This window comes from Drosophila guanche, unplaced genomic scaffold (assembly GCF_900245975.1).
Source record: "Drosophila guanche unplaced genomic scaffold, DGUA_6, whole genome shotgun sequence".
NCBI lineage: Eukaryota > Metazoa > Arthropoda > Insecta > Diptera > Drosophilidae > Drosophila > Drosophila guanche.
Genome location: NW_022995744.1, coordinates 1953899 through 1980474, shown reverse-complemented (window position 1 = coordinate 1980474; position 26576 = coordinate 1953899). Strand labels below are relative to the sequence as shown.

Genomic DNA, 26576 nt, shown 5'->3' with positions numbered 1-26576 from the left:
TTGGACTCCAGCCGTACTAAGAACTCGACTGAGTGGTATCCTTCAAACATGATCGGATTGATGATATGGTGCAGGTCTTTATGTTCATTCATACACTCGAGGATGTAGATAAGTAGCATCAAGCTCCTTTAATGGAGTTGGCTCAAACAAAAGGTTTATCATTTCCAAGTTTTCTGTGCACCAGCACAGCACTTTTTGCAGTTCTTGAGTATATAATCCTACAATGTTTCAACGACTCAACTATTTGAATAACAAAATGTATATACCCTCTCATAGGAGAAGGTGTGTATGTATGTATGTATGTATGTGTAGATAACTGCATAGATGCTCAAAAGTGAAACCACTTTGGCATCATTACGACTCGTACGTACGCCCCGCCCCATCTCTCTCTCACTGCCGCAACTCCTAGTCCACGGATTTCGGTCCGTTTCGGGTCTCTCCCGCATGGTGGCTAATCATCCCCAGCAACAGCCAGCCAGCTACGCCAGCTGATGAAGTGCCATTTTAGCATACATTGTTGGGGAGATCTGAATCTGCTGTGTCGGTGACTGGGGCTGGTGCTGGTGCTGGTGCTGGTGCTGGTGCTGATTCTGCAGCTGAACCCGGTAGGTCGAGTTGATTTTTTCTCGGATTCCACATGCCAAATGCATTGCCGTTGCGTCTACCAGCAACAGGTGTACCATCTATAACCATCCATCCATATTATTAGAAAATGTTGATTTATGCTTCGCTTCCAAAGTAATTGCCTTTCGTTTCTTTGGTCCGTACTATGATGGACTCTTCCTCGATTTATTTCAGATCCCTAATGAGCCACTGATGAATATGGGAAGACATTTTAAACTTTAATTTGCTACTTATTGTTAGGGTTAGCTGTTCCAATATTATTTAGCGGCTGATCCTGCCCCTCTACCCACCTCGGATCTCCCATGGCACATCTGCGAGTCAACTTTTGGCACAAATATTTGAGATGGCAGCAAAGTAAACCTCATTGGGCTTCGCAGCGTCGGCGGCGGCGGCTTTGGAGAGGCTTAGAGGTTGACAAAGTCGTGTTCAGTGGCCCAGAGTGGCATGGCGCAGTTCCGCATTGAACTGTGGCCAAGATTGTTCGGCCTGGGACCAATCGAACTATGCCGGTATGGGTTGGGAATGGGGTATGGAGCTGGAGCTGGAGCTGGAGCTGGAGGATTGGGATGCGAATTGCAACCGAGACAAATGTGCAGAAACATTTTAATGAATTAAAACGCTGAAGATGGAAAAATACAGCCTTAAATATTTACCTTATATTAAAAGCGATTAAACCAATGGGGCCAGGAGGTATGGATGTAATGGTTTTAGCTTGTATTGTTCCATTAAGTTTGACGTTCCTCAGTTCTGTCGATTTATTAAGTTAGGTATGGGAAATATTTATTGCCTTCACATAGACGTGCGTAAATCAGGTGAGAATATCAGAATATCGTCGTCCTGCAGAGGCCATTTTTTTCCTTCACAGCTACATTAAATTTTCCCATCGGCTAACTGTTTGCTAATAAGCCAATCTGTAGAGCAATCAAATGTCAATACATTGGCCATAAAGTTGCCGGATTGGGGATGGAACAATATAGGAACCATTTATTACTCCTAATAGACTAACTCTTGTTGGACTATTCCGAATCCATGTGCTATTCTGCAACTTCATTCTTCGTTTTCTACAATTCTGTCTTCTCAGCGTCAAACGTCGAATGGTCCGATAAAATATTTGGTGCCATTCGATGGCCGAGGCCTGTGAACATGAACAAAACCACATCGTAAACTTTCTGTGCAAACTGGCAAATCCAAATCCCAGGTTACACGTATTGCGGTGCGTGTATTAGAGGTGGCAGCGTGACTGTGCTATAATCAGGCACGAGCCATTAGTGCCTGAAAGGGGACTTCTAAGCTAACTAATTACTTACTCACAATGCATGAACATGTCGATGGTTTAGTCAGAGATTAATGGTAATAAATATAAAAAGTGTCTATTCTACACTATTGTCAGGTACTCGTGAGTTTATTAATTTCAGTTATTGAGCCGGGTGCATCACGCCCTCCTCTCCTGCTTAGTGTTAAACATATCAGGAAACTCCAGGAAAGTGCAACAGAACGGAGTCGAGGAGCTGGCAGCAGCTCTTTTGCATAGTGCGAACAGCAATGCAAGAAGGGATTCAAAAAATTCCCAGGCGTATGCTGGTGCATCACCCCGACCACCTCAACTGTTCCACCGCACATCGCAAGATGGCCATCTAATAAATTCAACTAATTAATGGCGAGTATGAGAGCATGAGATTGAGCCACAGGCTGCCTGGGGGCTGCATGTGGGACGGACGGTCCCGTGCAGAGTGCGGCGCGAACCGCACATTAGCAAAATCTACATGATATTGAAATGCCACAAGGTGCAAGGAAATCTGCCCCGGACGCTGCCTCGGACTGAATCGCACACCTAAGCTTCATTATGGTCAAGAAACGAGCAAGCTGGTTGGCTGGCTGCTTGGCTGCTTGGCTGCTTGGCTGCTGTCGGCAATGGCCTTAGATACAGATTTCTTATCATTAATTAAACTCAAGCATGTTAGCTACCGTGTTCAAAGATATAAGGCGCTCTGGGCACGGCCACGGTTCAAGCAGCCAGATCGAAAATCTTTCAACTGGCCGCTGGGTCTGGTCTGGTCGGGTCTGGGGCGGGTGCGAAGCGGCACACGTCCTATCGCTGGCACGCAATCGTCTTGGCTTGTGTGGAGTGCTACTCCCTCACTGTGCCCCATTCCATCCTGTCTGCGCGTCGAAGATGTCAGGTCAGCAAAAGTTATCGGATAAACATTGAGAGCAACTTCATTTGAGCAAGAATTAGTTGGTATCAGCTGGTATTCCCTGATACAAATCCCGTTTCAGGAGTTTTATTTAATTTTGAAGAAGCTTTTTATTGTATTTGTGCACAAAAGTGGATTTATGTAACGCACAGAAGGAAACGCAAGTCGCTTCCGAACCCCTTAATGTACATACCGAGTCATTAGCCGAGTCTATATCTGTCTGTCTGTCTGTCCGTCAGTCTTGTTTGTCGGCTAGTTCTCAGAACTGGCTAGAACCCCCAAAATGTTCCTTCACACTGATACAACCGTCACACAAACGGCGAAAATCTGCTGTATACACAATTTAGAAGATATGAGAAATACAAATTTCGTAGGGAATGATCCTATCTATCAGATCACCGAATTGAGATTAGGTTGGATCATTATTATAACCGAAATGATCACCCACCCCGCACAGCAGCTTTTATTTTTTGCACATTCTCTCATTCCACACTCTGCTTCGTCTCTAGGGGAGGGGAGCGAGCTAAAGGAGCGTGTTGTCGTGAGAAGTGATGAAGATGTAGATGACACACGTAGAAAAAATTTCAAATGTAAGGTACCACTAAGGTACAGATGTCCTTCAGAGTGTACCAGGCATAAAAGTTGTGACGCGTAAGAAGCGTCTCACACGTCGCTCCATGTTTGATGCTTGAAATAAAGGCAAATGTGGTTGTATCTTCGTATAATTCCCATAATTAATTTTAATTCACGGGTACGTTATGTGGGAGCTGCGGCTGAAGACAGCTTTGCCTTGACAAAGCATTTTCAAACAGGAAAACAATTGGATTTCCCCCCCACCTAACGAACACTAGTTGCAAAAGCACACAATTTTTGTCCGAATTTATGGAGGTTTCTTTTTTCAGTGACTTGCCAAAAACTGATTCCCCCAGGCAGAAACTCTCTCCACCCATGGCTGTGCTGCTCATCTCATCTTGCCTGGCGTTGTCAACAATGTAATTTATCAGGCAAGCGACATAATTACCTGCCACTTATGGCCATAAAAAAAGGACAGACAGAATGACGGAGCAGGAGGCTCAGAGAGTCGGAGAGGCAGCGATCCAAAGTGTGGTATACCGGGGACATTCGAAGTGGAAGTGGAGCCTGGGTAGGTGCATTCAAATGGCGTCCGCAGACGCAGACCAGCGACGAACCGCGGTTGGTGCTGAAGGATTTATGTTCTTACAAAACGCTCCAAGGCGCTTAACAAGTGGGTCCCAGCCGCCAATCGCCAACCGCCAGCCGGCGACCAGGCCATAGATTGATCGTCTTCGTGATGGGAGGGTGGAGGGGAACATGGGGAGATGAGACGTTGGCAGGGCAGGGAAGGGAGCATGGGGCGTATGTGCAATGAAAATTCCCGCCATTTGGCTGCCGCCGTTTAGCGCCTGTCTTGCCTTCTCTACCTTCTATTCTACCCTCCTTCACTGAAACTGATTTCCCACCACCGGCGGCTTTCCCACTTTGATCTTAGTCTCCCTGGAAGCTGTGAAGGAGCTTCATGTCAGCGTCTGGTCCCAGCTACAGGCTGTTGAATGGCCAGGCTGAAAGCGTTGACAAGTCACATGAGCATTGTGATCCGACCAGAGATTTAACATGTTGGCCCACGCTATCTAATTGTCTAGCTGGGACCGGGGTGTTCGCCCACCGCAGACAGACGTAATTTGGCGGACAAATGTTGGGACATTTTATACGGAAATGAATCATATGCTTGCTCTAATTACCGTTGATTGATTGTAATCAGAGGTTACATTTCCATTTCCATACCAGATTCCATTCGATGCTCTTCGTTGAATATAGTAAGTACTTATAAGTAGTATCTACTGATCAGCGCATTCAGCATTAATCATGCTGCGCACCTTAAGCATAACTTTTTTACATTCATTCTCGATTGTACAGTCATCCAATTCGCTGCCAAATTCCTCACGGATTCCACATCCATATATGCAATGTATTCCTTTGCTTCGGCTCCACTCCCTCGGAGGCATCGAGCGAGTACCACAGCACGGAGCACGGAACAATAACAGAGAGACTTCTGTTGACCCCGCCACGTGAACCCACCTGCTTGGGCTTATCATTTGCCGTTAGAGGATGCTCGAAACAGCTCCAGTCCGGACTTCTTAAAGCACACAAATCGCCAGACAAATTCATATTTTATTGCCTCGGACCATGACCGGGCTGAGGCATTAACAAACAATGCCACAGCAGCAACAAAAGCAACAACAACGGACAAGAAGCTCAATGGAAAAACAAATATTTTCACTCCATGAAAAAGCTGCTCCTGGTTGCCTAATCTGAATCCAGCTTCTGCTTGTTTTGGCCATTGTTTTTGCCGCTGTTGCTGCTTTTTCCTTTTTTCTTTTGCCAAATTGCATTTTGAACATAATTTTCATATGTCGCTCTGGCAGTTATAATCACATTCACAGCTCGTTAGCCGAATCCGAATACAAATAAAATTACCGAAAACAAAACCCGAAATCCAGCCAGCCACAACCCACCTGTGACTGCAGGAGGCAGTCTTTGGACTTCGTGGTCTCTCCTCCACTGCCTGTTTGGCCATAATTGTCGGGCACCAGCATATTGTACATACTCGAACTCGCAGAAGAGGAGCCAGCCGGCCATCACCATACTGACCATTAGGCGGGCTGAGAGTGCGTTTTGCATTTTGTGCATCTTCATCGATTTCACCATTTGGCGCGCGGTGCATAATTGGCCAGGCCGTGGCCGCGTCGAAACCAAGACCCAGGTCGATGCTGAAACCTGGCCCAGGCAACGGAACGTTTTCTTCTGTTCACCGATGATTACCGATATTGCATTTGCAGGCTATGAAAAATGCGTTGGGTGCGTGAAAATGTTTTCCATTTTCCTTGTTTCTTCCACCCAAAATCTGGTGGTTGCTTTTGAAGTATGAAAATCCCCCATTCCACTTGAATTCATTTCAGACAAGGTTATAATGGCAGCTCCACAAAAGGAATCATAAACGATTTATTTGAATTAATTGCAACTCTTAGCCTATCAAATCCTATCAAAATATGAGTCAATTATATAAAATTACTAATTAACAGAGTGTTGACCTTAATAATACGCAGATCGAAGGAGAAAAAGAATGTGTTATTAGAGAGAAAAGTTGAAAAAGAAGGAGAAAGTATTGCCTTTTCGAGCGTAGAGCCTACCTAACCAGAGATTGGTTTGTGGAGAATGAGAATTCCGTGGCAAGAACTACGGATTGTATTCTGCTGTTTTGTATGAGGAAATCAGTAGACCAAGCGCAGGAGCCACATAATCTTCTATTCCTTAGTTTTGAGCTCCTGTTCGATTTCACAAATGTTAGTTTTCATAACAAGTACAATTATTAAGTATAAATAATTGATTTTATTAAATATACCTGATTCAAAAGTCCGCGCCAAGATCTCCCACCCTAATCCAACTATCTGGCAACACTGCATTAACCTTCAAAATTCATGTTCATGTATAGTTTGTGTAAATTAAAAAAGTTGCTCATGAATGCAACGCATGTTTGAGGATAGAGCCCAGTACGGTACTCGATGCGCTAAATGTTTTTTCGAGCAAATCAGCGATGATATTCCAATGGAAACGATTAGAAATAATCCCGGTTTTTTTTCGTTTGCTCACGGTTTAGTACTCAGATCACGTGAAAAAAATACCAGAAAAACATCCGAAAGGTGCTCGAACGGAAAATAGATTATATCTATCTTCTCAAACATACTCAAAATTGGAAGGAAACAAGCAAAACAGCGCAAAACTGCTAGAAAAGAGCAAATCTAATTATATTTATACAGTCTATCGAAAGCTGATTACATATGTATATATTTATGTTGTATTAATTGTTCGGAGCAGCAAATACATACCTATTAAGAATTCGCCGGCACCACACTCCACATTTGTCCACCAACAAATGCCCGGGAAAAGCAGAGAGCGTGTTTATTATTTTTCATTCATTTATTCATTTTTCAATTTTTATGTTCATCGGAAAAGTTTCTTTCCAGTGAGAGCAACTTCGAAAGAGCGCTAAAAAATAAAAATAAATCTCTTTTGATTTTGAATTTTAATTGGTTGAAAGTTGAAAACGTGTAAAAAAACGAAAAAAATATTAAAAGTATTTATTTTCGATATAGAATTTCAAATTACTTTGTCACCATATCCAATCTCAAATATTACACTGCTTTCAAACAAAAAATTTGAATATCTAACAGGTTGTATTTTGTTAACAAACACAAAACGGTGTAGTCCATAGAGCATGCACTTTGCCCACTTTGGTCATACTGGCCACTGAGCAAAAAAATATTGCGCTTTCTGTAGGCATATGACATACATGTGTACAATACATGTGAGTGCTGTCGAAATAAAACTTATCGCTTTTAAATGTTGGTATTTTTTTAATTTTTACTCAGTATTTGTCGTGCTTTTTAATATAAGACAATCTTAAATTTAAATAATAAAAAAAAAACAAACAAAATAATAGTTAAATGAAAGCCCAGATTTTGTGTTCATTTTTTTTAGTTAAAATGTTAACAATAATTGAAATTTCTCTCGCGCTCTCGTCTCAACAAGAACTCACTGAGTAGTTTCTCTTTTCTCTCAGAAATGAAAATGGGAGAGCGGCATTTCAGTTCGGACTTCAGCTTGTAACGGTAGCGGTAACGGCAGCGCGGTTTTCGGGAAATCGCTGGATGCCGCCGACGTCGTCTTTGTCGTCGCTACTCTAACAATAATAATAAAAAAGCGCTAAACAAAAGTTATACTAGGTAATTGGCTATTAATTGTGGTTACCGACTGGCCATTGTGGAGTCATCAACTTTTTGCAAATCTCAGTGGAAGCAAACTGGAAAACAAAAGAAATACGAAGTAGTGTAATAAAATCAAAATAAATTGAAAGCAAAAAATCCTTAGTACACACACGGACGGCGGCCGCTGTGACTGTGTTTGTTTGTGCGTGTGTGTGAGTGTGCAGCAGCAGCTTGTGAGGCCCGCGCATGCGCCAACTCCCGCAACCGTAGTCGAGTCGGGTTTCTGTGCATTAATTGCTTTTGAGTTGAGGAGCCTTCATCGAAATCATTTGAAGTTTCCAGACGATAGGAGCAGATCAGGCGGTAGGTGGTAACAAGTTTTGGTCGTTGTAAGCTAAGCTTCACTGTAGTTCCCCCCGTTCTTTTCATCGAAAGAGTGGTCCGCCCACTCACACTCTCCACTCTCTGTTACTCTGTCTGCGCTGCTCCCCCTGGCCCATTCAACCACCCACCCGCACATTTACTACACGCGCTCTGCCGAAAAGCTCATTCTGCGACGTCGTCTGTCTGGCCCGTTAGCGTAAGTAAGCTTTTTCTTTCATTCAAGTTGCTGCAGTCGGCGTCGCGTCGTCGTTATGTTGCGTGAAAGTTAATTCCGTTTACTATCGGAATTCATCAACGTCATCATCACCTCACCCACCCATTCTTGGCCAGCGCATTCGCCACCCCTGGCTAGCACCTGCCCCTTCGTCTTTTTGCCGGCTTTTGGCGTAAAGCATTTAAGCAGTAATTGACATGCATTTCCCGATATGTGGTGACAGATAACCAAAGTTTCTGCTGCCTTTTCTACTCGTAAGTATAAGTAGGAGTAGTCACGTTCTCTCCCGTACTAGAGTGTTGCAAGTGGAGCACTAACTGTGGGTGGGGTTACCAGGGGATTATTATCATGATGTGGATTAGGAGCTCATGTCATAGCTCTCTTTTCATCATCTTGAGTGTGGCTTAAAATGGTCAATTTTTTGTGGTTTGTAAGTTTTTGCCTGTGGAATTAAAAGTCTCTCACTTATGCAAACTCAATATTAGGTAAAACTAAATATTTATATAGATATCTCAGGTGGCACAAAACGGTGCATTAATCAACTTTAAGTATAATGAAATTAATTCTAAGAATTTCCAAAAATTAGTATTTTAAAGACAGTTAATGCCACTTCATATGCTAAACACTGCTTTTCAGTCTTTTTGCGTGATGAGACACGCGTTTGATAAATAATAGACAAATAAAATTCAATTCAATTCAATTCTCACGTCTGAATAGATAAACTCCAACCATTTATCCACCTAAATCACCACCTTCTTAGGTCTTAGGTCAGTAATTGTTCCATTATTTACAAACTAATATCTTGTAATCCGCTTTTTGGTCTAAGGGCCCAACGTAGAGAAAGAGACCAAATTACGCCAACTTAAACAGAGACAGGTTTAATTAGTGCATTAGAGGACTTCTTAGCCTCCATTTGTGACCGTCTCTTGTTCCATTACCTTTTGTCATTCATCCCGGCTTTCAGCAGCCCACCCACCGACTGCAGGAAAATATAGCTGTTAAATTGCACTTAATGAAGCTGCATCATCACATTTTGCATTTGAGGCTTGCCCCGAATGCAAGGGTGAACGAATGGGCCGAGTGTTTGTCTGTGCTTGAGCCTCTGTCTGCTGTAGTCACTCCCATTGGCAGTTCTTTCCGCAAGTGAGCAGATGAGGAACAATACTAGAGACATTTGCATTCAACAGACAAATGAGTGGAAAATATGCCAAGACACAGGCAATTAATAAGGGAGAAGCCAGCCAGGTCTCCTTCCTCACCTATGTATATAATTCACCTTTCTGACTTTTGTCTTTCGCCACCTGCTGTTAGCCGCCTTCAATGATTACGGACACCTTCCTGTTCCCCGTCAGCGTGCGACAGAGGCCCGACCCCAAACGCTCCAGTCTCATTTACATGAGTGTTTGCCTCAGCAATGCATACTGGTCCTGCGCTCTTCCTGCACTGCACAGAATATTAGATCTTAAATGGTCTTCCATCATTTTGGAGACTATCTTTATTGTTACTTGGGACTGGGACGGAGATTCGATAAGATTTTTTGTGGAAATCATTGCTGAGATTAATTAATAGATGGCACGTTTTACTTTTCGAAGTTTTCGTAATAAATGTGTAGTAAAAATCCAAACATCAATCCATGTTCATTCGTTTGTGTAAACGTGTGGAAGTCTTGAAAGGTGAAGGAACTACTTTATAATATAGAAATATGTTTTCTGTAAATCTTAGCACCAAAAAACCGCTTACCGTCTGTTCCGTCATTACAATCTTGTTCCATTAAAGTATTTCAGTTTAGGGATACTATTTGATAACAAGATATTTTCATAGCTAATTTTAAAAGCTATTTTTCTGTTTTCAAAGCTAGTTATTTATCCGCTTTTCGAGTGTAAAAACAAGTCCCACTTGGCCACGACACAACAAGTACATGCTTGGCGATTGCTTCTACTTGGCGGGCCGCCCTGGAATACCAACTGATATGCCAACACACACACCCACACACCCACACACATTTATGTCAATCAATACAAACGCATTTTCATAATTAATCAATGCCGAATAATACGTGCAGATACGTAAGTGGAAGGAGGCTGGAGTATTATGTGGGGGAGTGTGCTAATAAGCAAATCTCAGAGGTTTGTTTTGTCTTTTGTCGGTCGCAGCGGCGGTTTTGTGGTTACCGCATGAAATATCTTTCCGAAGCCCACACACGAGGTGACAGGAGGGGACCAAGCCAACTGTGAAAGCCATGTTTACACTACGTCAGGCATAAGTGATAGTGAACACCTATAAAAAGATATTTGAGAGTGGAGTTATATGAAAAGAGAATATAAAATATCAAATTATCCATTGTCTAGTTAGACATGTGAGTCCACGAGGAAATTTGTTTGTCTAGTCTTGTTTAAAATAGTTAAACATTTGATTTTTGTATTTAAAAGTCAAAAAGTCTCTTAGTTCCATGGTTTTAACGTGGCAATAATATTTTCTATGGCAGTACTTTTTTTAATTTTTAAAGTCTGTTATTTTTTTTAGAGGTAGCGCTTCTTCCTTTCACATAACTTAAATATCTTACATCTGGTTGTAATGAAAATTATTCAATCAACATTTCTTAAAAAATACCTCACGAAACCAAAATTGCTGCATTTCAAAGCTTAAAACTTGTAAACGGTAAGCTAAAACCACAAAGTGTTTAGGTACACTTTATAGATGCATTGATCAGCCTTATAGCATAGCAACGTTCATTAGCTAAGCCTCCCACTTGAGTTCTCGCAGGTCGGGGCAACTAAATTATTAACGCATAAGTCTAGCCACCTTTCCTGCACCATATCAAGTGGCAAAGTCTCTTTGAGCGAGAGTGAAGTGGCATGTTCTACGTATAATGTGTATTTAAAGATCATTAGTACGCTATTTATATGTAGATATAGAAGCCACCAGACTTAGTAAACGTACAAATGCATGTACTTATGTAGGTACATACATACATATGTATGTAACTACATTATGTCGGCTGCATACCTATACATATGTATGTACATAAATATATAGGGGTTTATCGATTGCCACCAGTTGAGCCTTAGCTACATTTCTGTGTGGCTGAATGGTTAAGAATGATTAAGTGATTCAATGGAAGCAGCGGAGGGCATCAAGAGTAGCTCTTGGTAAGAGCTGGTGGAGCCCGTGCGGTCGTTGTGGCTGATGTTGGTGGGTGTCAAGGACAAGCGGCAAGACATGTGTTCGCATGTGCCTTTATCGAAACCCAACAGGATGTGGGTCACAAATCCAAACAACAAAAATGGCAAAGTAATTGGAATTCAGCTTCTAATGATGACTATGCAAAATCTGAGTTGAATGGAAAATTATACTCGATCTATTAAAATACATACACACATACACACACATATGTAGGTACATATTGTATGTAAATACATACGTATGTCGTAAATTTAATCGAAAATTGGGAGCGAGTATTCTCTCCTTATTCTCCTCCCAGTTTAAATATATTTTAAACCTTAATTTTCCTCTCATTCCGCCATATATCGATGTCAATTTACGGATAAAGATCTAGACGCCATTAAATTTATAAAAAACGAGTAAGGAAGTTTGTAAAACGCTTCATACGCGTCACAACTTTTATACCCGGTACTCAGCTAGTATACATACATATGTACATACTTACATACATATGTATACATATGTATTCATTAGCGTAGGAGTATACGCTGCATACTCGCAGACTTCAGGGAAATGATGTATGTTTTTATCATTACGTTTTTAACGAATTTTATATCTTACATTTTCTTCACCTACATACATACATACATCACCTTTCACATTAACAAGTCTTTTAGTTTGACCCCGTCCTGAACCCGTCTGAACTTAATTCTTAGATCTGATAGATATTGCCATTCTCTACGGAATTGAGTTTTTGGTTAACTTATTTCTTCAACATTGGATGTAGCTGATTTTTGCCATTTTGTGTGGAGGAATTTTTAAATACACATGTACGGTGTGATATCATAGCAATCGCAATGATATCCAGGCGCTCATCGAGATGGGCAGACAGACATAGACTCGGCCATTGATCCTGATCAAGAATGCATGTACATATGTATATACTTTATGGTGTCGGAAATGTTTCCTCTGTGTTCCGACCACAAATACAACATACCCTATTTACTCTTCAATTACCGGGTATAAAAACAATGTGAGCAGCTTCGACACATGCACGCATACGCTCGCAGACACTCGCACTCACACATCCGCCGCTTCAGGGAAATGATGAAAATTCCATGAAAACGATGGAACCTCTGCAGAGGCTCTTCAGAGCTCTGGAGGCAGCAGCAAAAAACGAAGCAAGAGGCAACCATAAATATTTTTCGAAATAAATTCTCGTTTACAAATTATGATTTTATGACTTTTTGATGGCGCCGCCACAAGCCCACACACTTACGCAATGCACAAACACACACTCCGACACATTGGGGTCATATATTTCCGCTCAGGGATAGAGAGAGAGAGAGAGAGAGAGAAAGAGTGAGAACGGTGGCGAATCGAAGGCAAAACGCTTTACGTATTTATAGCCCCTTCACGCTGCCTGTGTTTCCGCCTTACATATGTATCGATACAAAAGGCTCTACCCACCACCACCCCCTTTATCAAATAAACAGAACCACACACAGACGAAAAACTTCACACATTTTGCATTACAAACAGAAAACAAACCTTAAAGCGGCGCCCAAAAAAAAAAGTTGTTACACAAAAGCGAGAACAAATTTCGCTAGAGCTAAATGCAAGTTCCATGTGTCTCTCTATACCTCTCTGTCCTTTCTCACTCTCTCTCTCGCAGTGTGTGGTGTGTGCTGCAGCAGCTGCTGCCATTTCCAAGCTTTTTTCCTTTTCCCTCGATTTTCGTTGCCTACTTTTAGGAGCACCATTTATGACCGCCTGGCATTAAATTAGCCAAAGCGCAGCATGATAAATGGCACTGACGATGGCGACAAGCGACGTCCGGCGCTTATTAGGGCCGACCGCACAGTTGGCCCGGAATATGATGTAGATGGTGTGCAGGAGGGCGACGCGAACCCTAACCTGCCATTGCCGGGCGGAGGACACATCCGTACAAATAGTTTAAATCTCATTTGGGCCCAGTTTGTTTGAGGGTAATAGTGCTCTTATTTGGCTTTAATTTAGTTGTCGCCAATGGAGTTTTTTGACAGGAATAGCACTGAGTTGTTTATTGCAAAGAGAGGCCACCATTAGGTGGGGGTTAAATAATAGTTCACTAAAATTTCCTAAGTGAATTTTGTTTGGATTTTGGGAAGATTCACAAAATTCTCACACTTTGTAGTGATATTAGCCGCCAGTGGTTAAGAAATTAAATTGAATGATTGGGAAAGAAGCGTGTAGCCGATTGACCTGTTCATTGTTTCAATGCGTTCAGTTGGGAACGACTGAAGTTTTTCAGTTGTAGTTTCATATTTCTAGAGGTACGGATACCGATAAGCGAATCACAATTAATTTAATCATATTGTAATTCTAATATTAACGAGTAGGAACGTTTGTGAGACGCTTCGTGCACGTCACAACTTTTATACCCGGTACTCAGTCAGTATATCTGTCCTGGTGTTTTTTTTCGAATCTCACAGTTTATATTTCTTTTTACATATGTACATATGTCATCAACATCTACATCACTTCTCCCGCCAACGCACACTGAATGGGGCAGAGGGTTCGAGCGAGAAAATAACAACAAGAAGCAAGCATAAGAAAAGCTGCTAGACCAATTCCACTGAAAATTAATGTCTTCGTCTTCGGCTATGATAATGATCACATCTAATCGCAATTCGTTGATCTGCGAGTAACAAACATAGTTTTCTTATCTTCAGTCTTTCGAATTGAACAAGTGATACCTTTTTGGAGAGCCTGACATTACACACCTGTACACATTAGAACCCATAGAGATCCTAGAACATTTGCATTCCATCTTCTTGTATTACAATACCCTCGAAAAGTGCTGTTAAATGAAATAGTAGTGCTGGGTGCAAGTATTAAACAATACAAAAAGCGAAAAACCAAAATTCGGAGGTAGAATGGAAATTCAAAGCTAAGTTGCTCCTGCAGGAGTTGCTAGATGTGCTCCGGCTGTTATATTTACCCGTTTCAGCTAAAACAAGAGCCCAACAAATTTTTTTTTTTCTAAATAATTGTCTTTTAGTAGATATTTGAAAATGGTTGAAGGCAAGTCCAAGGTAGGAATGGAATTTCATCCGAAAAGGTCGACACTTTTCCATGTCTCTATTTGGGATCTAACTATCCAATCCATTTCTTACAATCCTTTCGTCTAAGCAATTCTGCAATATTCCCAAGCCCACAACAACAACTTCGTTGGGAACAAACCCTTTTCATTTTCTTTTGTGTGTGTATGTGTTTGCTTACAATTATGAGCGTGGTGATGACAACATCACCAGCTTCTTCGTCACCGTCATCTCGCAGCGTGCATTGTCCTTCGTCTCAAGCAGTCGCACACTTGAAAAAGTGTATATTTTTTGCCAGTCTGTGCCAAAAGGGCCTTGAGCCGAGAAGTACGCTGCGTTGCAATAATAATTACAAATGTTACACAATAAATTGCAAAGCAAACAAACTTGACGTAAGCAGAGGCAGACACAGAAGCACTGGCAGTGGCAGTGGCAGTGGCAGAGTCAGTGGCAGCGCCAGCGCCAGCGCTAGCAGGAGCAACTGTGTCAGCAGCAGCGGCAAAATTACTTCCTGCTGAATCGTAAGCGGAAATGTACATACAAATGGCACTCACACACAAGCATTTGAACACATAGCACAATCGTGGTAACAGGATGTGTCTGACTGGAGCGGCCACCGACTTTCCCCAAACCGAGAGCGTGAGCACGAAAACGAATGGGGCCTGCCAATAGCAGAGTCACGGGCGCAGCTCCAGCGGGAATATTGCTCCGAGGAGTGGCATCTTGTCAAATAGAAAATCATAGAAATACGTAATTGTAGAGCAGCTACGCTACCAAAGGAGTCGCACTGTTGCTCTCTGCCAAGGCGGACGAAGGATGTGGCAGGATGTTTAAGGATGTGTGCCCAAAATGTTACTGCGCTTTGCATTCCTCCATTGGTTGGTTGTGGTGCAGCTTTTGTCGCCTCCACTCCCCTTTCATCTTTCGCATTCCGGAATGCAATAAATCTTGGACTGGAAAACAATGACAAATTTTCTCTACTCGTTATTCTCCCTTTGTCAGGACGTGTGGGTTCTTTCCGCTGTCATTTCCATGCCGGACAATGCATTTCATTTCCATTTATTGCTCTCCACCACCTGTCAACCATCCGCTTGTCTAAATGCACACTCGATTGAGAGTCTGTTGTTTCCTTAAGATCCTCAATTAAAAGCTAGAGACTTAGATATGGGAACAATCTCATTTACTATTTAAATTATAATTTATATTCTATAATTTCTATAATTTTTGAAGATCTCTGAAAGGATTCAGACACTTTATGAACTGAAAATATGTAGGCACATCCTACAAGTCCTCCTCAGTCCTTGTTGGCCGCTTCGTAGACCAAGTTCGGACTCTTAAAGGTAGCGATTATGTTCCTATACAAAAAATATCGTCTTAATAAGTTAATTACAATTAAATATTTAAGAATGTTTTACATTGCTTTTTAAAACCATTTAAAATGGCAAAAGTATTCTAAAAACGAGAAGGTGTGAGACGCTTCTTACGCGTCACAACTTATAAACACTGTACTCTGTGGTACTCCGTTTTTTTTTTCAAATTTTACATTTCACACTTTACATTTTTTCTACATATGTATGCCTAAAATATGTCTTAAATCTAACAAATATGATGAGAGAGTGAGAGCTCCGAAAATGCTTGTTTAGCTAAAAAAAAAAAATATTATGCTCTCTTCTAGGCTGTTCAGGTGTCTACCATGTAGATCCCAGAATTAGAGGGAAGTGGAATAAGTGGATTCATGGTGGAATCCTCGAGCCTGGGTCGGACCCCTCCGTCCGCCCAGCAGCAAATTCCGCAACAGAACTCGCCCTCGCCCTCTGGGTTGCGGTGCGGCAACATGGAGACTCGGGTTCGCGGGGCCTGGTATCGTGTCCTAGTCACACTTGAAACGGACTTCCTGGCAGTCAGCCTCGACGAGTCATGTGAGTCGGCGCAGCAAACGATTGATGGGCAGTCGACCACGCTGAATGGCACCTTGGGGTGAGTAGCGGGAGTAGTTTTCTCTAAAGTGGCTTCCTGGCACTATATCGGTCCTCTTTTATCAACATTTTTTCAGAAGTAATCACAGTGGTGGAGGGGGAGGACCTGTTGGTGGAGTAGGCTCTAGTCAGAATGGCACTGGAACCCTGCCCAGCTCCGCCTCTCTGCAAGGCATGAATATCCAAGACACCGAAGTAGATGGTTCAACCAACAACGACAATGGAGATCGGGATCTCTGCCTGAACAACAACAACAATGCCGGCGATGGGGGCGGCATGGATTTGTGCGACGTACCTGACCATGTGGCCAACCAGAAGCGCCATGTGCGAATCATCAAGTCGGACAATAACGGCCTGGGCATATCCATAAAGGGTGGGCGCGAGAACCGTATGCCCATCCTTATCTCGAAGATATTTCGGGGCATGGCCGCCGATCAGGCCAAAGGTCTCTACGTGGGCGATGCCATCCTGACCGTCAACGGAGAGGAGCTGCGCGACGCCACCCACGATGAGGCTGTGCGCGCCCTCAAGCGCTCTGGTCGCGTGGTAGATCTGGAAGGTAGGTGGAGCATACGTGTACGCTACAGATACATTTGTAACTTTTTTCGCCAGAATGTCAAATTGTTATTTGCTTAAAACATTTTGTTCACTCAGCGATGGGTGGGGGATGTGCTGGAGCCAAAGCTTAAAAAAATGTCATTGAGCGAGTCAAACTAACAAGTAAACTATGAGCGACAGCCACAGTGGGATGGAATGGAGCAATCAGTGATCAGTTTCTAAAAGAAAGAAAGATTATACAGTTATGAAAGCAGCCATATCTCAGTTATTCCACTCCTTAAGCAGCTATGGATTGTAAAAGAGTTTCTCCGATTGGAACTCCCGCAATATTCAACCTTAGTTCCGCAATAGTTTTTATGCGAAACGTTTTTTGTGATAAATGGCAGTCCCTGATGCTGGATAGATAATATTTCCCCAATGATTAATTGACCCAGAGATTGGCACTGTTTTTGTCCTGTTTTCGAAAGCATCCATCCCATGGTGGAGCAACGAACTGGAAGGCAGAAGAGAGGGCTTAAGCGCAAAGACATACGTGGGATTACTCAGCAAAAACATGCGAGCTACTGCCGCTTCTGATGCTGCCACTGCTGCCGTTGCAGCTGTGTACTGTTATAAATCCCCACCAGCAGCCAGCTCCCCCAGACTAAGTTATCCCCTCCTCCCATGTTGACTGTTAGCTGTTGACTGCCGTTAGTGGCGCTGGTTTGCTGGTTGGTTGGCTGGATGGTTGGCTGGTTGGCTGGTTGGCTGGTTGCTTGGCTGTTGCTCGGTTTGTTTGCCCCAGCCCGGCAATGAGTAATGAGAAAAGTTTTCTTTCCATTTGATCAAATGGCCCAAAAATACACAGTTGTTGGTGGAGAGTAGACAGCTGACACAGTTTGTGGCAGGCCAGGAGTGGCAGGGTGTGGACTCTAGGCACCTCGTCCACAACTCTTTGCGTAGCTGAGACAATTCAAAGAAAAATTGTCGAAAAATGTACAATGTACATATTACGTATGTACAAAAATAAAGACGGGAGAATACAATTAGACTTAACAAGGAAGAAAATATTTGATTGAATAGGTTTGAACGAATGGATTTTTAGCAAATTCCGCACATGAGTTATTAGCGTTGGTCTTAGCTCTTTTCTATATATAGTCCAAAGGTTTCAAAAATAAAACAGTTCGTAATTACAACACGTCTCAGTGACATAAGCAATCATAATCATTCAAAGTATGGAGTGTGAGCTCCTCCTCGTGGATAGGCGAGGGAGAGGCAGTGGACAATGTCTAATCAAAATGTGCAAGCAAAGGGAGCATCGCTTCCTGTTCAGAGCACAACACAATAAGCAATAGTAAGCATCAATTAGGCGATGCAAATGTCCTTGCACACACACGCGCGCACACACTTTCAAATGCACAGAGTAAGAGAGCAGCAGAAAAGCACAACAAACACATGTATGTACATGTGAACCTTCTTGTGGACGTAACCCACAATCCAAGCCATTTGGCATAAACAATGCAATGAAACAACTTCCTCCCCTCTCTGTCTCTTAATCGAAGGGGGGACCAAAAGCAAGAGCAGCTAATACCACACACATTTCTGGTGCACTTCTCCACCCCATCCACTTCTCTTTAATCTTCACTTAGGGACATCATACGCTTTGCTGTGCGGTTCTAATTGATATTTATATTTATTTCGTGTCTCAGTTCAAATTTGGAGTCTCATGCGAGTTCCTCCTAGATCCTCCTCAGGCGCTCGCTGCGAGTGCGTTGACGGGTCTGCTCAACAGCCAGGATAAGGCGACCGAACTGTGCGCCTCGGGATCCCAGGGGCAGCAGGATTAGGCGACCGCTGGCCAACTCGTTTACCAGCTCATCTTCCTCCTCCTGCTCGCCCACCAACTCCACCTGGGACTCTTCCGGATCCAACTCGTTCTCGGGCTCGCTCAGCTCAGGGGCTCCATAGGTGGAGGCGGGCTTGGCACTAGCCGGTGGGCCATAGGTGCCTGCTGGTGTGACCGCTCTGACTTCAACGTCTGTGGGTATTGACTCCGGCTCATTTTGCTGCGCCTGGCCCAGGGCAGGGACATCAGCAACAGGCTGCTGCCCATTACCAGCAACAGCGCCATCGGCATCGAAGTCCTCGACAGCCTCAAGTATGGGTGGCTGAAATTCCCGGGCCGGAGCCTGGGCCACCACCTCCACGGTGTCCTGCTGGTCGTCGGGAGCTGCATAGGTGTTGGCAGGCTTACGGAGGAAGACCTCCAGTTCCGCTTCAGTCTCCGTTTCCGCTTCCTGCTGCTCCATTTCGGTGGTGGTCTCAGCATTCTCCAGAGCTTCCACGGCACTGGGTGTGGTTAGGGGTTCCGCCTCCAGTTTGGGCTGCTCGCCGGGCAGGGCAAATGGGATTCTGGGACGAAAGCCTGCCGGTGGGTAGGGCGTTGAGGAGTACTCCACCTGGCGCTGACTTTTCAGACGCCTCTGGGGCATGGCTGAAACGGCGGCCAGAGCCATGGCTACGGCAAAGATCAGAATGGAAAGGCTCTTCATGTTTCTCGCTGGGCGATTGCTAACGGTTTGTGTCTGGCTGCTGTGGGTGCTCTCCTATTTATACATACGCATGCAATTATACATATGCCCCGTATCCATTTGCATGCCGTTTGCTTCATCCATGCCAATTCTACATCAGAATTCAGTAACGGTCGCAAGGTCGTCTTTGAGTTTCGAGTTCGAGTTCAGCTCGGTTATGAGAACTCGATACGAGCTCTGGCCCAGTGTCGATGCAGTGCACAGTGCGAATGCGAATCGGTATCGCATTGGGATGGGATGGGACAGACGGACGACAATTATTGGCCCATGAAGCTCAATGTTAATGTCGCTTTAATATCAACAGAGCCAACTTAACTTCACTTATCTCAGCCAGCCTAGCTCTGGCTTGGCCCTCCCCAAAACTCAAGTTATCGTTGTCAACGTGCCTCGCATGCCACGCAGCTGACGCACGCCAGAGTCAGAGTCATAGTCAGACTCTGTCTCGAAGTATTTGTTCCCTATAGAAAACAGTTTTATGAATTTCTTTGAATTGACTCAACAATTGGTTGAGATTAACAGAAATAAATAAATTCAGATGGACTTGGAACAATATTCAAATTTGAGCAAAATATTACATATATATTTTTGGCTTTGGGCTATTTCTATAAAGAAGCCAATCTTAATCTCAAATTCAAAAGTAAACCTATTTATGATGGCGCAAATTAAATCCACCAAATAGCCAATAGACTCCTCTTCAGTTTGTCGCAATAAAATTTGCCTTCATTGCCCGTTTTGTTGCCTGATCAGTATTTTGATTTTCGGGGTTTGGTTTGCGGTCTTTTCCATAATTTCAACTGTGTGTTCATTAAATTAAACTGGCCCAGATCTATAAACATACAATGTGGCGAAAGTGTACTCACACAACGGGACGTCATGCTTCCGTCGGCTTCGTTGACTAGGCCCAGCCCTAACCTGGCATAATCTCTTGATTCGAACTCCAATTTACAAGTTGGCCAAGTTGTTTGCCAAGTTCCGCTGGCCGCTGTGCTTCCAACTTTGGCCCAAAGTATTCTGCGCCCAGGCAGCCGTCTCACTGTAATTTAAATAAGCCAGGAACTGGCTAAAATGGGATTGCATGGCATGGGATGACTGGCTAAGTGGATTCCAGCTCCAACTGCCAAATGTCAGCGACAGACTTCGGCGTTGGCGACGACAGTTGGACTTACTCTCTTGCTGCCTGCTTACCAAAAAGTCCATTATCAATGGTTTTTACAACTTGGCGCACATTCGTGGACCCGCCCAACCACCAATCAGAGCTCCTCCACTCCACAGTCCACCCAAGTGGATCCTACTTAGCCAACCTGCCTCAGTCCTAGCCAAAGTCCCGCTCCAACTCTGTCCCTCCCGAGGAGCTCGTGAGATTTCACTCGCAAAACTTTTGCTCAAAGTTTGTTTTAACGCACGATTTACCGAATTCCGAACGCCGCCTGCTGTTGATATCATATTCCGACTGGGCACGCCCACTGCACGGCTTGCCATTTGATTTATGCTTTTTGGGGGAGAAATGGTGGATCTGTAGGATTTCGTTTAGTCACTAAAGGTGTAAAAAAGTTTTCGGCTTGTTTGCGGAAAATTAACTGCTTTCCAGAAATAAAGTGATCGTAAAGAGCTGGGTTTTGGGGAAGAACAAATGCCTGAAATGATTGAAAGTTGACTAAAATGGTCTAACAATGGATTTTTGCTCCTCAGATCCTTTCAATCGGTGGTCGGAATTAAGTCGTTCAAGTAAAATGTACAAACTGCCACAAAGTTGAAAATGTAATTCAAGGTGGTGAATAATTAAAAGAATATCACAATCACTTTTATATTCAGATAACTCAGCAATGCTTTTAGCTAATTTTGTTTGCTTTCCTTTTGTTCAACTTTCCTCAAGCATTTGTCTGAGCACTAAGCAAATCCTTGAGTAGAAAGTCTTCTAATGCCATATTTAATGGCAAAATGTGAGCGCAAAATATTCATACTTAAGCACCTAACAATTGTGGCCTGTGGCATTTTCAGCCAACTTTTCCATAACTTGTTTGTTTTACTAGTCTTGAATTGTTTTTAGGACACACACTCATAGTGGGCCGAGACGGGAGTGGAGCGAAGGGTTGGTGCAACTTTATTTACACTTAAATGCAAAAATGTACACAACTTATTACAGTTGTTGCTGTTTCTGTTATAAACTTTTTCCCAGTTGCAATTGCGTTTCTCGTTCGGTCCTGTTTGCTCTTCAGTCCACGCCGAAATATCCGACGACCCACTGTCCATCCTCTCTAGCTACCTACCTCTCCGTACTCCGTCTTCCCCTTTTCAAAGCAGCGGACTTGCGCCTGCCGCTATGCAACATTTTTCCACTGTTTGTTTGTCGTTGGCTGCATATTTGTGAACGTAAATGTTTGCAGAGCTACACCAGAGACTGCTACGGCGGCTTCCACTCTTAACCCTTTAGTGTACGTAAATGCCAAGCAATTAGCAAGTTGGTGGTCCTGATACCATCCCCATCCCCATCCCCATCCCCATTCCAAACCCAAACCCAAACCCCATCTCGTTGCGGGGCCGTCCGCTCTAATTAGTTGAGCCAAACACACGAATCGAGTCGAACTAACCGCCGCCGCTGTTGCTGATTCTGATGCTATCGCCGCCCACCGGTGTGCTGGGGGCTGGGCGGGCCGATGGCATTAAGTGTGAAAATTGAATTTCCAAATCACTCGACGACATCGTCGGGCAACAGCAAACGGAAATTGTGCAAATGCTGTGGGTGGAATGCCGAGTGGGGGCCAGCGGGAGCTGGCCGGGCGGGCCGGGCTGCCGTTCCCCAGTTAGATATGCGACTACGACAGTTTACCTATTCCCGTGCACAGGTACAGACACAGTCACAAGCAAAGCAGCTAGCATCGTCATCAGCATTTGCATAGAAGCTGCACACTGGGGCACATATATTTTAGAGTAAAAAACAAACGATGAGGAATGAGAGACGCTTCGTAGGCGCTACAACGTTTATACCCGGTACTCAGTCAGAATATATATATGTATTTACATTCATATGTCCATATGTCCATATGTAACGTTAGTGTTTTTAGTTTTCTCCTATTTTCAAAATTGTGTATGTGAGAGACTGGATGCAGTCTGGACGCAAAACTTGGAGGATCTATCTCTTATGGTCTCTAAGAACTAGGCGCTCATCAGGACTGACAGCCGGACAGACGGACGGACAGATAGGCATAGCTTTACTGATTCAGAATATAAATACTTGTTATGGTCGGAAACACAAACACAATATATGTAAACCGGGCATAATGACGCTCAGACCAGTGTGCAGGGAATTTTTCCGGCTGTCGTGAGGCTTTGGGTGTGCAAATCGAATAAAAATGGAGCGGAAACTCTAATGAATTTATGCCGCAACGTTTGCCAAGACTTCTACACTCACAGCGCTAACGAGAACGACAACGAGCACGAAAGAGTCAGACTCCTCTCTGTCTGATTGCAGGTGCTGTTTTTGTATGTCTCTGGGAGTCTTTCTTGCTGACGACACCACACTTCCTTTCCTGTGGCCTCATCCATATTCATGTGACTTCCATATCATTCGATTCCCGGTATCAAGTTTCTCTACATGTTTGCCTCTGTGTGGTATTTTGCCAGTTAAATTCCTACGCGAAGTAACGCCTTACTTTCGGAAGGCGAGCATCATCTCGGAAGTCGGATGGGAGCTGCAGCGCGCCTTCCTCTGCCCGCTGGGACCGGGCGTGCCCACCTCTCCGCCAGCGCCAAAGACAACGCCGCGCGCGGACACGCGCTACATCCCCCTACAGCTGACGCATCTGGCCAGGAATCTCAAGTACATCGATCCGGGTAAGTCCCTCCAACGGGAACAGCTCATGCAGCACCTGCCTTTTTTTTTCATCTCCTCCCTCCAGAGAACCGCTGCTTCGAGCTGCACTCGCCGGACGGAGTGCACTCCTGCATCCTGCGTGCGGCCGACTCTGCTGAGGCTCTGGTCTGGTTCAATGCTCTGCATTCGGCCATGGGCAGCAGCACGCAACGGGCCCTGGCGGAGGCCAATCGCGCGCTGACCAATCTCATCGGCGAGCTGAAGCACATCGGCTGGCTGAGCAAGCGCCTGAACGGAGGCAGCTCGGGCAGTGCCGGGGGCGGCGGAGGAAGTGGCAGTGGTGCAGCCAGCGGCGGAAGCGGTACCTCCAACAGCGGAGTTGCCGGCGAGCTGGTAAGTGTGGTCTCATCCAAATACCGTATACCCATTTCTGGCTACCTTTTTGAGGCCAACATAGCAGCCCCACCTGCTGCCCTGAAGGTTTACCGAGAGTTGTACGTGCACCTCACCCCTTAAGCCCTCTCCTTTCCAAAGTGGCTATCAGTTGCTTGGTATTTCGCCTGAAGGATATGCCAAGTGATACATTCATGAATATCCGATCATGGATTATCCGATTTACAGTTCGGTAGATATTCTGGATGATTTTTAAAATATAAACATCGTTCACAGCCCAGCGGTCGATCCAGCTCTGAGAGTTCGGATGAGAGTGACAAGTGGATGCCCATATTTGTGGCCGTGACGGAGCGAGAGTTTCGGATATACGAGAGTGCCCCATGGTCCGTGGAGGCTTGGAGTCGGCCCCTCGAGATCTATGCCTTGGCCACAACGCGTCTCGCCGGAGCCGGGAACAATTCCTCGCTGAATGTAAGTGCAGCCTTCTCATTCCATGCAATTTATGGAAATCGTAAAATTCACTTTTCAGGGCCAACAGACCACGGTGTTTTGTGTACGCTGCGGCACTGCTAGGGGAGTCCTCGTTTACTGGCTGCGATCGGAGACGCATCGCGACATGGCAGCCTGGGCCCGGGCCTTGGTGCAGGGCTCCCACCAGGCGGTAAACTATCAGAGGGAGTTCTCCTTCCACTGCCTCTATCAGGGCCGACAGTGTCAATTGGTTGTGCATATCAATCGTGGCTTTTTTCTCTACGATTGTGGTGGCTTCGCCCCCACCACGCCAACGGCGGTGGTGGCCGCCACCAAAACGCAGCTCTGGCAGTTTGCCTTCGACAAGCTAAAGGGTTCGGCAGATGATGGCACGCGGTTGCTGTATCTGGACTTTGGTGATGATGGAGAGATTGTAAGTCATCTCAAATCGTTTTCCCATCAACTAGATACTAATTTTTTGTTTTCTCCCTGCAGGAACTGGACATGGAGTGTTGCCCCAAGCCGGTTGTCTTTGTCGTGCATAATTGCCTGTCTGCCAAGGTTCATAATATTGCCTAGATTGCGTTACAATTGGATAGATCTATGATATAAATGTTGACGTTTTAGGTGTAATGGAACTTTGTTACAAGTCCAGTTCTTTGTACTTTTTACGATTCTCTAAGGACCTACTGAATTTTGTATACCCGGTACTCGAAAGCCATAGAAGGAAACATTTCCGACCCTTTAAACTATTTATATTCTTGATCAGCATTAATTGCCAAGTCGATATAGCTGTCCGTCGGTCCGTCTTGATGAACGTCTAGTGCTTCGAGGCTATAAGAGCAACAGCAACAAAATCCTGCATCCACACTGCTTCGATATCACACTGTTGCCAGTGTTTCTCCGCTTCTCCACCCCGATATTAAACGATAATCTGTAATTGTTTCTATTATTAATGTTCAAGATACGAGAAATCCAAAAACCCAGTTCCGTAGAGGGGGGCCCAATCTAGCAGATCCCTTAATTAGGCCAGAATAACGAAATTTATTTGCAGTTTCTTCCAGTCAGCCCCTCCTGCTCATTCGCTCTCTCACTCGCACACTCTGACTCGGGCAGAGAGCGTCTCTGGAGCGGGAGAGCTAAAAAGGGGGTGTTAGTTGGAGAGTTAATGTAGATGTAGAAAAGATCATGAGGTTGCATACATATGTACTAATGTATACACTGAGTACCGGGTATACGAATTTTGACGAGACCGAGCGCGTCTCACAACGATCCTCCTCGTTTTAAAATCGATTCGTATTTTGTGAGCCTATTGGAATATTTTGATAGATCTGTCAATTACCTAAGAATAGGAAGAATAGAGTTGGAAAGGATAATTATTATTAGTTCTTTTGCAGAAACTATTTACGTAAATGTTTTACAAAATGTCTTTCAAAATGTAACGTCTATTATGCCTAAAATAGAAACTCTTATGGAAACCATAGAGCCCTTCCAGCCAACGACTTAGTTAATTTAGTAGAGAAAAGGAAAGACAAAGCTAGCTCGTTAGTTTCCTTGTGGCTATGGGAGTGGACTAGTTTGGTAGATACAGCAGGAAAACAGAGTATGAAGAAACCAATGCAAACACCGATTAGCAGAAACCGAGGAGGGGAACAGAAAACCCTAAGAGCATAACTGAAAAACTTTATTTAAATTGTAAGTAGACGTAAATTCATTTTATACGCGTGTCATATGCACAGGATAACATCTAAATAAATATCGAAAAGAATGAAAGATAAAGCTAAATCTAATCTATCTACATTAACAACATTTGCATTAACGTTGAACAATAATTATTGTAATTGTACTTAATTAATTGTATCTTGTATTTGTACCATGTATCTTGTATCTAAACGAAGCACACATATCTCGATGCCCCTACACAGAGGCATCGATATTGATCATGGACTAAACTCCCCAACTAAACTACACAAATATGTATGTATATCTGTATACCAGTCGTGTAGGAACCCATACATGCATATAGGTATAAACATTCAAACGAGTATGTGCATTCCAGGCCATTTCTCTACTCCCCGAATCTTCATGTACAAGCCATCTATCATATTCAATTATTATACATTTATATATATACATACAAACATACATAGTACATACGAGTATCGGTAACGTAACATGCCCCATAATCATTTAATGAAAATTGAAATTTCGTAATAAACACAACCACAACAACAACCAAGAGAAGACGAACGACAGAAATCAATAAGAACAAAATACCCAAACCAAAAAATAATACGTAAATTATTTTAAACGTAAGTAGTGTTGAATCTTCGATAATAAACCTCTATAAA

General features: G+C 43.8%; 2 protein-coding genes across 2 annotated transcripts; one reads left to right on the top strand and one right to left on the bottom strand.

Moving 5' to 3' along the window:
- The first annotated feature begins 7487 nt into the window (after nt 1–7487).
- LOC117579716 (beta-1-syntrophin) lies at nt 7488–26550 on the top strand. Its single transcript, XM_034265710.1, has 8 exons — nt 7488–7966; nt 16122–16423; nt 16500–16981; nt 23172–23381; nt 23447–23754; nt 24031–24225; nt 24284–24658; nt 24721–26550. Exons 2-8 carry the CDS (start codon nt 16182–16184, stop codon nt 24802–24804), a joined length of 1896 nt encoding a protein of 631 aa, XP_034121601.1. The 5' UTR covers nt 7488–7966; nt 16122–16181; the 3' UTR covers nt 24805–26550.
- On the bottom strand, nt 18696–19527 carry LOC117579717. Its single transcript, XM_034265711.1, has one exon. The coding sequence runs from the start codon at nt 19509–19511 to the stop codon at nt 18699–18701; it is 813 nt and encodes a 270-aa protein (XP_034121602.1). The 5' UTR covers nt 19512–19527; the 3' UTR covers nt 18696–18698.
- Nucleotides 26551–26576: the final 26 nt, after the last annotated feature.